General features: G+C 40.4%; 1 protein-coding gene across 1 annotated transcript in view; it reads right to left on the minus strand.

Moving 5' to 3' along the window:
* Positions 1-5,055: 5,055 nt before the first annotated feature.
* Positions 5,056-13,184, minus strand: part of WNK2 (WNK lysine deficient protein kinase 2) — a 96,955-nt gene continuing 88,826 nt past the window's right edge. The window contains exons 25-27 of the mRNA XM_082004712.1: positions 12,259-12,357; positions 7,091-7,135; positions 5,056-5,531 (exon numbers count right to left, since the gene is read on the minus strand). Of these exons, the coding sequence (XP_081860838.1) occupies positions 5,260-5,531; positions 7,091-7,135; positions 12,259-12,357 (416 nt within the window). The 3' untranslated portion in view covers positions 5,056-5,259. The remainder of the gene's footprint in view (positions 5,532-7,090; positions 7,136-12,258; positions 12,358-13,184) is intronic.

Genomic DNA, 13,184 nt, shown 5'->3' on the forward strand with positions numbered 1-13,184 from the left:
CCTCCTCTCCTGCACTTGCCAAACTCTTCCTGCACTAATAAACCTCTGGCTTGTCCAAGTCCCTGCTGGGTAAGAGCCGCCTCTGACTCCTGCTTCCCCAAATGCCTGTCTGTTGCTGCCGGTCTTTCCCTTGCTGTATTCATCCCTGTTTCCCCAAATATACATATATATACTCACTTATAAAACAAGAATAATATATACACAAAAAAAAAGAATAATACATACACAAAAAGGAACATACACAAAAACATACGTAAAAATGAACATACGTAAAAACAAACCCCACTGGACAAAGGCTATGGTAGTTGAGAAAAAACGTGTGTTCTTTGGACTTCTTTTAATTCTTGACCTTGTCATCACGTTTTACCAAGCAAGCTCTAAAGTGCCACTTCAGCAATATTAATAGCTCCAGTACTGTGAAAGTATATAGAAAAGAGTTATGTTTTACTTATAAACGTTATTTAGACTGGATATAAGGAAGATATTTTTTATGTTGAGGGTGCTGAAACCCTGGCCCAGGTTGCCCAGAGAGGTGGTTGATGCCCCATCTCTGGAAACATCCCAGGTCAGGTTGGACGGGGCTCTGAGCAACCTGCTCTGGTTGAAGATGTCCCTGCTCATGGCAGGGGGTTGGACTAGATGGCCTTGAAAGGTCCCTTCTGACCCAAACTATTCTATGATTATAAATATTTCTGGTTTTACATCAGACCAGATGAAACCAGGTAATCCTGCTGTGAAAGCTGGCCATTAACTGTCACAATCCATTCTAAAAATGCAGGATTTAGATGATTTTTCTTCCAGCTACAATTTGACGGCTATGTTATCAGCATTACTGTTTCACTTTTGTATGGTCCAACTACCATTGAAACAAAACTCTCCCAATCACAGGACAGGGTCAGAGCTGGCTGCCAACACAAGCAGAGTAAGGATGCCAATACATCTTTTTTGTCACCTTTTTCCAGTTTGCTGAAAATACAAAATTATTAGGTGCTACTGGAGATTTGTGTTTGTGCTCTTCCAGGTTCCTGGAAAGCTGTTCTGACATTCAGACCAAGAAGGCAGTGTTGAATAGCTTCAAACACAGACTCATCCTATTTTTTATTACTCTTCCAATCCAACGGAGACAGAAGACACAGTAAGAGGTGTTAAAAGTCCTTCCGCTCCGTTTTTGCAACTGTGGCCATCTCCAGAACGCCTGCTTCCCAGGCAGCCAGCTCATGAAAATGAAGATGTACTAAATGCACACAGATGTGCAACTATTACTGATGGTGTCTAAGCCCCAGCACGCATCACCCACTGACACAGACCTGCATGCTTCACAGAAACAACCTTATTATGGACTTGGAACATGTTTACAGCTTTTTTGGGGTAATAATTTTTTCTGCAAAAACCATGGAGCTACGTAACAGTACGAAGAACAGAAAACAATTTTTGGTAAGCCCTTTATTCCCAGGCATCTTCAAATAATACCTTTAACTACACAATATTCAGTACTCTCTACACACAAGGCAGCTCATGTTCCTAGGCGTATTCCTTGACTGGTGGTAACCACAATTACCTGTAAAAAAGGATTATTTTATCATGTCTTCAACATGGATGAGCATGAGAGAAATAACTGTTATCAGGCAGCTTGGCTTCAGTCCTTCCCAATACCTCCTATTACATTTCAAATTACTGGTGATGAGAATCTACATGTATTTCCATGTTTAAATAAAATATTTGAAAAGGAACATTTCAGTGCTCCCATGACATAACTGGATGCCTGGAGGTTCCCCCCCAGACTTCTAATATGTATCAACCAGGATGTGCAGCCAAAGCAACAGGTAACTTCCACAGAAACAAAGCAGAATTTAAAGTCTTCCTTTGTATTGCAGGTATTTTATTGCTTTCTACGCTTCTGATGATAAAGAGAAAGAAAATAAAACCACTAATTAAACATACCACCAATTTATCTTCCGAGTTGATTTCCAACCTTAAGGAGTAGCCTTCACTTAGTTTAAAAAAAAAAAAAAGGTACCAATATTACATTGTAGTCACACAGCAATTTGCTGATGGTGGTAGAAGCACCTCAAGAAAAATAACTCAGGAAAGTTAGTCCTCTGTTTCCAAGGTGGAAGAGAAGACTTGAAATCAGCCACACAACTACCCTGTATATTAACAACAGTGGGTGGACAGTAAGAGAAAGTAACACATTAAAAGTACATAAATTAAATAACTCTACCCCTAACCAATCAGGATTTGTTGCAGTTTTCCTTTGGTCTAAGAGATTGTAAAGAAAAAAAAAGAATACAGAGTAGAAAAGGGCCATTCGGTTTGATGCTGCCTTTGTCATACCTTGTACAACAGAAGCCCCAGGCTTTCAGCCCTGTCACCCGACGAGCAGGGTGCTCGTCACCTGTGCGGCTTCTGTGCCATGTACAAGAGCTCTGTGTGGTGCCAATTCCAGAGGACCTATAACCAACAGAGCACCGTGGGACAACTCATATCACTCCTACTCCTGTTTAAAAACTCTTCAAGGAGACATCTTTCTGTCCATTAACCTCCAGAGAAAATTCAGAAGTGAAGGTATGAATACTGCCTCCCTCCAGCCCCTCATTTCTGATCATCGCACAGGACCAACAATAGCATCTCCTAAAACAAAACACCCAGTCTGAAGATATGAGACAACCTGCCCTAAAAGTTTCCTGCTAGTTTGTTCTAGTAAAAACAAAAAAAGAATCACCACATTTCCAATTTACCTAGCCTTTATTTCCAGCATAAAACCTTATTATAACTTTCTTTGGGCTGGAAACCTGTTTAATGCTCCTCATTCTTTTCTTGCAAAGGCATTTTTGTATTTGATCAAAAACATGACCAAGAAATGGTATTAACAGAGGGACTGAAGAAGTACAGCCTGAGCTTTATATGCTCCCTATTAGAAAACTATTTTTTCCATCCCTTACATCATTTCCTGAGTTCTTTGTCTTTTCAATACCATTTTAAAAGGTGGACTCAATGGTGATTCAGTGCAGATACATCTCTCCATGTAACTCATCACTCCAAGAAATGATGTTATGGGTCACTTGTCTGGCTGTCCAGACCAAGGGCGCTTTCACACAATTTCCTTCCTCCTCTTTTGGCTATTTTTCTCCCAGCATCATGAAGCCCTCTCCTCCCCTAACTTCAGTTTCCCCTTTAGGGTGAATTTCAAAAGGTTCAATCAGCAGAATGACGCTCAACTCCCAAAACAGCCCTTGTGCTGTCATAAAAGTCTTTTCAGTCACATCCACTGCCCTGTTTTCTGGTATCTCCAGCATGCAGTGCCACCTTCATGGCCGAAATACCCCAACAATAACCACACTAGGAAGATTTGCCATCTACCTTTGCATCTCTTCTGCAAGCCACATGGCCCTACAAAGACCCTATGCACAGAACCACCCAGGGCAAGCTGGCACGGGGCTCGCAAGGTCTCCAACTGACTGGCACGCTTCATTTCACATTACTCCTTGTTGCTCGGAAGAGCAGGGAACCCCAACCTCCCTAAGCTCTTGGTAAATTCTCTCTAAAAGACTTCAATCGGCCTTGTTAATTCCCTAGAACAACTGCCATGTTCCAGAGAGAAATAAATTCTAGAAAGAATAAAGAAAGAAAAAAAATCAGTGTGTTAAGACAGGGACGTTCCTGTTCCTCTCACAGCGATATTCTGCCGTCTCCACAGGCTTTGAAACAGAGACACCAAGACTGCAGAAGGTAAAATTAACCCTAAATCAATGTTAACAGATGATTTAAATAAGCAAATAACCACTCTCTCTTCCAGAGTTATAAGTGGGCAGAACAGTCCCATCGAACACCTCAAACTACTGCAGGAGTCTGGGGGAAAAGACATGAAGCTGCAAAAAGCACATCAGAAGAGCGTAAGAAGTCTCTTAAAATCTGTGCCCTCACCATCACTTTCTAGAAATCTTCAATTTGTGTTTACTAGCACCTCCTTTGACTTATTTTGGGAGAACTCATGGGGTCTTAAGTAGATGTTGCTGTTACTCCAGAATTATTTTATACTGGTTAAACCACCACTATGCAGAAAGATTATTTACTCTCTGGTCCTTGTTCATTCATGGCAACTAAGAATTGACATACAGTTGCTTACTAAATTTACACAAATGATTTTCCCCGTGAAGTCAGTGACCCTACTAACTCCGAAACCAGCAGGTACCAAGGCAGTCGTGTTGGCGCTGTTCCTGCTTTGGCATGTCTCACCTCACGAATAACTACACAGCTCCCACTGCTGCATGCAAGTTTTTTTTCCTTCAACATGACAAAAAGGCAATGGTTTACCATCCAGATCCAGTTATCTTGTTTTTAAGGGATTACAAAGCAGTTCCTCACTGGTTTTGTTTTCACTATTTCTTTGCTTTTAAAATTTGCTGCTTCTCTACTTCGGCTCAATTTCCAGTCTTCCGAAAAAAATAATTAATCCAGCAAAAATTATTAGTCAAAGAATTATCCAACCGTGAGGAGAAGGAAGAGGTCTGGAAATGCAGACCAGGGTGGGACAGAACGGTAAATTGGGATTCTGGATATGTCTTCATTCATTTTTGTGCCTGCCTCCGTACCAGCACTGAGCCATGAAAACAAGCACTGAACGGTGACACAAATGCACGTTGCAATGGTGTTTTTTTCCCTGCAACTGAAAATAAGAGGGGATGAATGTCAGTGCTTCCAATTTCCCTTTTGATATAGTTTACTCTCACAGCATTTCTGAAGACGGTATTTTCACGAGGCAGAGTGCCTCAAAGATGCCCAGTACAACAAGCAAGGGTCAGAAACACATCGAGCCGTACCCTCCCTCAGCGCTGTACTCGCTCCGCTTCCACTCAAACAAAGGCTTGCTACCACCAAGCCACCAGCCCAGCCACGCCACTGTTCTGCCTAAGGAAGATTAATATTAAACATCAAAAAGAAAAAAACCTTTAGGAATAGTTAAAACTTAAGTTGAGCAACATGTGGTATGAGTATTGCCTGTATATTGCTGTTAATAAGCAGTTTCCAATTTAAAAATATATATTTTTTTATATATATATATATATATATATATCTTGCAGCCCATATATCCCTCAAGATTATTCCAAAAGATAATTTAAAAAAAAAATCTGGTTTAGTACTTAATGAAAAGAGATGGATATTTATAGGAAGCATCTATCTGAAGTAATTTTAGTCTATGTCCTCCTCCACATTTGAGTTCTGCAAAGGCTTTCAGACACATAGCAAAAGGTACGCTCTTCAAGGAGTGCCACTTACTCCACATGTCTCATTCTGTGTTTGCATGGGATTAGCCTTTGGCTCCATGTCTTGCCTTTTTTGGTTCTGCTTCAGTTGGTTTAGGGAAGGTTTTGTCTGTGCAGCTCCAACAGTTTTGCTTGTCCACTGGTCAACCAGCTTGTGAAGGTCGTCTGTGAACGTCCCTTTCTTGTTGTTACTGTTGTTGGCCTGAACCTGCAGGGTTGATTGCGGGACGGGCTCAGGACCCGTTACGAGACTGTTTGTTGAGGATCCTGGAAAATCACACACAAAGAAGGTTGATGATGGCATCTCTGCTTCACCACTTTGCTGCTCAAATATTTTCTCATTTACTGCAATTCAAACAGTGGCTTTTCAGACTTTTATCCCTCCCCCTCCTTTCTACAGAACACCTTTGCTTAAAGAAATGGTCCAATTGCAACGCGTTCATATTTTCTATCACATTATGTTACCTCAGCCACTAGTTGTGCCCACAACTTCTCTCTAGGTGAAGTTAGTGACTCAGAGAGAAGAAACGAATGTAGTCCCAGTAACACTGACATCCTAAGGCTTACAAAGTCTCTTCAGAGGAGGCTACCACGAGAGAGTGGGAGGCAGGCTGTATTACTTGCTAAAACTGCATGAATTTAAAAAATGAATTTACCATATCTTTTACTTGCATAAGTTTACTGTCCTCCTGGAAAAACATAATTGTCATATAGGTTATAAGTAGGGTTGGCTACTACGCCTCAAAGGCTCCAGGAACCCACAATCTCTCTCGATGATATGAGGGCCATTTATTCTGCCATCTGCATATTTTTGGGGAAAAAACCCCATCAGGACCCTTCATGTACAGAAGAAAGAGGTGAGAGGAGGACATAGTGGGTGTGTGAGTTTTTGAGACAAAGATAAAGATACAGAACTTTTGGTATAGATAAAAGCAGACAGGAAGAGTACTGACAGAGATTTAATTTTATACGTTCACTTATTTCTAGAGCTAAGAAAAAAAAAAAGTCTGTCCTTTTTATGTGTTGGTAACTACAAATCTGACACAGCAAGATCAGCAGGGAACAGCAACTGAAGGTGCCTGAATTTGACCTAAGCAGAAAATAAAAACTAATTTTTCAGTTAACATATTTGATATAGCTAAAGATTTGAAATAAAGACCATCTCTCCAAGCAAAAAGTTCATAGAACTGTAGTAAAATTATTATATAAGCCAACATGAACATTCAGTCTTCTTTTTTCTGTTAATCAGTTACCAGCCAATGAAACAGAGTAAACTAATTAGTCCTACTGTTATATAAAATACGTTAATAACCTTTAAATGATCATGCATTCGACCTGCAACATAACTTCTAAGTGAATGCTGCTCATTTCCTTTTCCTTTGCTTGGGGGAAAGGGATCGGTGAGAAAAATAAGTATTTTGACAGGAAAGTTCTTCAATTAGTGTTTAATATTTCATGCAGCTCAACAGGAACGAGATCGTTTTAAGCTATAAATTCCTCCAGCAGAGAACTGCAGTCATATAAAGGTGTGTATTTCAGAAAGACAAACACTGAATCCAGTTTTCTCGCCGCATGCGTGCACAGTCTCACACACAAAGAATACCACAACTGTCTTGCAGCATGCGTGGTTCCCACGACATCACAGCACATGCATTATTATGAAAGTATCACAAACTTATACAATCTAATTTCGTATCGGTATAAGTGCATCAGCTCTATTTATTAAACAACTAGCTTTTACTAAAAAATAACAGTAATTTAAAAAAAAAGCAAAAAACATCCCATGCCATGAAGGAAATACTGAGAAACAAAAATGGGATAGTTACTACTACTGTGATCTTTGCCTAGACATAGTCGTTTCAAGGTGGACCCTACAAGGTAAAACAATACAAGACATACAGAATTAGGTAAGACTAGACACAACAAATCTGACGGACAAGCTTCTGTACTTTTAAGCAATCAAAAAGTAGTTATTATGCAAGAAAGGACAGACAAAGTCAGCAGTTCAGTGAGTAAAGGAAGTCTAAATAACTGGACAGCTCAAACCTTTCTTAATGTGCAGCCATTCAGCAGCTTTGAAAAGTACAATAGCATGCCCAAAGCAAGGTCTCACGACTTAAAAGTGCATTTGTTTGGGTTGTTTGGTTTGGTTTTTTTTTCCCTCCTCCAAATTGCCTTGGCTTCCTAATAGGAGGGTTTGATTCCTACTCTATTTATGCAGGAAATTATGTCAATTCAGTTTGTGATAGGAGGCCAAAAATGCTTTCAGGAACAAGTCAAGCTAGTCTGGCTGCAAAGACAAACTGTAAAACAACGCTAAAAGTCCTGTTTTACAAGTCCAAAAAGATACATTGTTCTGCAGGTCTGAGGCCAATTGTTTCCAAATACTTTATTATTAGGATTTGTGTTTAAATGTGAGATTCTGAACTTCAATTAAAAGTAACAGTTTCCCTTATGCCTTGTCCAAGTGCGGAAAAAAAATCCAGCAGAGTAGCTGAATTTTCATTTAACCAAACTATGTGGGGTTTTTTTTTCATTATTGCCTCGTTACATCCTTCATCATGATTTTACATATTCTGTTGGATCGACAAAGTGCCAGAAGTGTACCGAGAACCCTACTTGACTGTCAGATCTTGCCAGACATAAGCACCATTTCTATTTGAGTGCCAATTTCCTGAAAGGTATTTTGGACTTGGTAAGAAAAATATCATTATGGTATGGGAGGAGATGAGTATCTGACATGGGGCATGGCAAGTTTATTGTGAAGAAGCACTTGAAAACATGAGCAAAATCAGAGAGGGGGGCAAAAAGCAAGATACAGGATGGATATGCTTTTCCTCTACAGGAAACCAGTGTCGATATTTTATGTTACTGTGCCAGAAACGCAGCTTCAAACTCAGATTGCGGGTCCTGGTTGACATAGGCTCTGAGTCTTCAAAGGAGAAAGGAGAGACATCAGTCAGAGACTGAGGAAGAGAAAGTAAAGAAGAGGGAGGAAAAAAGGGAGAAGAAATGTTTGTGTTTTGATATGGGTGGCATGAGGAAGAACAGGATCGCTTTGAAAGATTTTTCTTATTATTTCATACAGTTTAATAAAGTTTCTATCCCAGGAAAATCAGAAGGACGTGACTACCATAACGTCTTAGGTTAGTTCAGTTTCTCAACTCAAAGCCTAGATAACAAACACAAGTCACATTCACAACTGAACAATCCACACTGTATTTTTAATTTCTTCCCCCTCTTTCTCCTCAGGTATACCTTACCTTGCCTATCTCAAAGTTAGCTAGCAACTCCCATTATGGAAACAGCAGCAGCAGTAATACTAGAATGCTGTTTTCTTAACTATCCTGCAGCATTCCGCATGCAGCAATAGGTAGCGTTCGGCAGAGTGTGTATGCAAATGCAAAGCAACTGCCTGCGAGAAATAAAAGCAGGCAGCTGACCACAGTACGTGCTCAAATGCATGTAAAAAAGTTTAATCAGCAACCCCTCCGCTTCCTGAAAAGCGAGTCACAAGTTTAGATGCACCTCAGGTGCCAAATCAAACCTGGGGCCCCCATAGGTGTGGGAGGCGGCAGAACGGGGACACTGGACAGATTCACAAACACCCGCGTGAGCGGAGCCAGCATTAAGGAAAACTTTGCAGCAGAGTCAATCACCAAAATAAGAGCTGCTTCTCCCAAACTGTATCACTCCAGCATGTTGCCTGAGAGATGAGAAACATTATCTAAGTGCAGATACTGCCTGAAGCGGGGACTGACAATCATCAGCTCCAATTGGTTTTAAATTCAAATTCAATTAAAAATGCACTTAGTAAACCTAATTCACCAGATTAATTGTGTTACTTCTATAATCAAGGTGTTTAATAGCTGTAAAGTTAAGGAGATGAATCATAATTAAGATTTAATCTAAGACTGCAAAAGTTCAGCGGACTGTTTTATCTCCAATTCCAGATTTTTTATCTGAGAAATTAAGTAGCTATTATATCACACAGGACAGAAAAAAATCCACTGTCCATTATTTGCACTCTAACCGCTGCCAAAAGGTTTGAAAGCTAAAACAAAATTGAAATAGCAGTAAATTGTTAGACCATTTCCATAATAGCATATGCCCATACAATATATTAATTACTACAGACCTGACAAAAATCGCTTTACACAAGGCAAGTCTAAGCTGAATGGAGCTTTTGAAAATTCCACTCACAATCAGCACAAACTCTTCCCTAAGACGCCCTCCCAATTTAACGCAGGGAAGCAGCTCAGGCTAAAATTATGCTGAAGCCCACCAAAAATATTTTATACCATGAAAAGCGCAGAGGAAAAGTCAACATAGGGAATAGACCAAAACACTGTGAAAGTGTTCAAGTTTGATGGAACTTGTAACCAGGGCAAGATACTTGGTAAAACTATCTTTAATGCACCTGAACGCCTCTTGCTAAAAGCGTGCTGCCAATTGGTCTGCTAAGACAGGAGGGGCCTCACGCTGGAATATCCAAGCTCCCCCTTTGGCCGATTTTCCTTAAACATACAGATTCAGAGCATTTCTGAAAATCCAGCGCAACTTTTCCCAACAGCTCTCAAACGAACAAAAAAATCTCAGGGGAACCTCGACGTGTGGAGTAGAGCCGGGACCCCGAGCTGCTCGGACACGCCACCGAGCCGCCTGCGCCGGACAGCCACGTCCCAGCACCGTGCGCCCAGCGCTCGCTCTCCTTGCTCGCGCACGCAAAGATGCAAACGGGTTTAGCACCTGGTCCAAATGCTTGGCTCTGCCTGCGTCACTTCCAGAGGGGAAGGAGCACGAGCCAGATGAGTTCCTACCACCACCATCTATCACTATTTTTCCTGAGGCCCGTGGTCACGGCTGCTCTGGATACCGGCTGATGGAACCAGCAGCCGTACGTCCTTCCAGCAGCAGTCCCAGCCCCATCTTCACCCTTCACACACACACTCCCAACCTGTTGGGCTCACCGGGAAGACAAGCTAAAATAACTGCCTATCCCCATCAAAACCCAGCCGTAATTCAGCTGTGGAAAACTGTCTAGCAACTCGAGCGCCCGGCAGCAGCTGGAAAACTGAGGCGCGCTCTCCGAGCAGCGCCGACTTTGGGTGGATGCGTCAGGGTCAAGCGCCTGGGACTCAAACAGGGGAGTGCAAACCTCCTCTCAACGCTTCGCCCAGAAGAAACCGAGAAGACAGCGTATGGGCTGAGAACAGAAAGCAATTAGTCACGCAGAGTTATTCAAGTATCGGGAAACTTCACGACTTGAAGGATTCACAGATTCCCTCGGTTTCATTCACAATATCCATGCACTCAAACATTTTTAATATGATGGTTTTTAATTGCCATCTCCCAGTCTTTTTGCATCCTACAGAATAGTAATTCTGTGAAAGATTAATGAAACAACTTCTGGGAATTACATGTGCAGAGGAAAAAATGACTATGTCCATTACAATACCAAATGGGAAAATTTGTGAACTGAGAATTCCCCTCAGGTTCTCAGAAAAAAATCCCTAAATTCAAAATTGTCTCACGACTTCAGTAGTCCTTAAAAACTTGCAAGATAATAAATTCAGTATACCGAGCAGTAAACATCAGTTTTCAGGAACCTGAGTGCTTGGACTTTTAGGGACCTCAAAAACAAACAAACAAAACCAAAACAAAACAAAAAAAAAAAAATCAAGATTATTTTTTAAAATATTGTTTATTCATAAAATTAGGAGGAGTGTATTTGAGTGGTCTTGTGCCTTTGATCTGTACCACTTGGAGAATGAGCAGCAATGTAGAACTCCAATGGGAGATCTGATATTAATGCAAATGAACGGTTAGTTAACCAAACATTTTCTCAAGAACATTATTAGCCTTTCTAATGGTATATGTAAGTGGCCTATAGTACCTGTTCAGCACAACATATCTTTATTGTACAAGCAAAATCTGTTTGCCTAAAAAGCAGCATATGTAATTGGGTTAAAAGGTCTTAATTTTTAATTAAATAGCTTGATATCATTTGGTTGAATAGCCAATTACTTTAGGAGTCATACAAATAGCAGGTGCACAATTATTTGAAATGAAGAAATGCTGGATCCTAGAAATCCATTTCAAGGTATCATCTGAAAATCTGATATTGCTTTTTACTTATTTATGCTTTGATGAACTGCTAATTGACTTCATCTCTGAGGTCACATAAGGTCATAAGAAAATAAACTGAGTAAAGTGCTTCAGCCAGATCAGCTTACACAAAAAGTTGATGGTACTCTCCCCTGAGTAACCAGATCTTCCCGCTGCTTACGAGTGTATAAAAAATTGCTCACTTAAAGTAATTGAAGTGAATGCATGGGGAAAAGCCCACCTAGAAAACAGATTTTGAAAGAGCTAGCTGGAGCACTATTGTCTCAGCATTTCCACATGCAAATAGCGGGGAAAAAAATTAAAGAAAATAGAGTGGATATAAACAGTACTGTATATTGTGTTAATACAGCCCTTGTATGGAAGTTATACCCTCCAGTGACCTTCTAGTATTGTATCAGCTTGCTACATGCATGTCTTCATAGTCCAAACATGTGTGAAAGAGACCATTCGTCTACAGAAGGATGGATTTCTTTTTGTTGTCGCTGGAACCGGGACAGCAGACATGTATATTTGCCACATTGCAAATAAAATTACTTCAACATAAATCACATAAAGTACAAAAGCTTTGATAAGTCCAGGGTAAAATTTACCATAAGGCTATATAATAAATGATGAGATCTTCCACACATGCTTTTGGTGCCCAGGCACGAGCCAAAAGCAGTGCAAAAAAAGCTTTCATATGAAAAATTAATATAAATAAGGTGTGTTCATGATGATTACTTAAAAGAAAGATAAAAAGAAAGAAAAGATGGTTCAGAAAAAAGGGGCATCCTGCCAAACATATTAGAGGTATAAAACATGGAATTGGAAAAAGGGGGTAAAAGAAAGATGGACTGTGATAAAATACAAAAGAACAAATACAAACAGATGGACAAAGACACAGGTCCACTGAGGAATCTGGTACGAGGTTTGCTACTAGATTTATAGGTCACTCTCTCAGACGTTTGGTGGAAAACCGTCCAGCCTGCAAATGAATATAAAGGGAAGAAAACAAAGACACTTATAAAGTACAAGTAGCTGTGATCAGTTGTCCTATACCATCAGTCAAATCAGCTTTGTTAGTTAAACATCCACATCTCCATTTTAACTTTGCCAAAGAGGAGTAAGTTAATTGACCATACACAAAGGATGCAGTAACAGCAGAAGAGAACAGATAGATATTTTGTAGATTAGTTTGGCAGGATGTGCAATGAGAGGAAGGTATTTTAATCATCATCATAGCTTCCAATAAGCATGGCAACAAGATCAGTCAAAGCCTACGGAGGTGTGCAATACACAGAAGTATCAGAGGTCGGGACTGGGGAACACAGCCAATCTACAGTCATTTAGCTGGGACTCCAAACCATGCACAAAGTTAACCCCTTAAAGGAAAGATAACTTGGTTCTCGGGGTTTTTTGGTGGGGGTTTTTTGTTGTTGGTTTTTGGGGGACAAAAACCCCCCCGACACCCAAGATGCTTTGGTAGTTTATAATGGGGAGCTCTGGGTCTACCAGTATCAAGGGGCCAAAAAAAGCCCAAAATGAACCAAAGGACACAATCTCCTATCCTCCTATATCTTTTTTGTTTTCCTTTCTTTTTTTCTCAGAAATATGTAAGGCAGACTCCAGAAAAGGTGGCAGTATAAAGCCACTGCTGGCAAAAATAAAAGGTATTTCCTGCCTAAAAATTAGCATGCCTTCTTGAGCGTCGACTCTTAACACTTGGTAAGATACTTTACTTTTGTTCTTCTGACAATACTGCAACAATCTTTTCAAAGATAAGCCAATAATTCGGATTGTCAGAGGTTAACA

Source organism: Phaethon aethereus (genome assembly GCF_964289735.1).
Source record: "Phaethon aethereus genome assembly, chromosome: 11".
Taxonomy (NCBI): Eukaryota; Metazoa; Chordata; class Aves; order Phaethontiformes; family Phaethontidae; genus Phaethon; species Phaethon aethereus.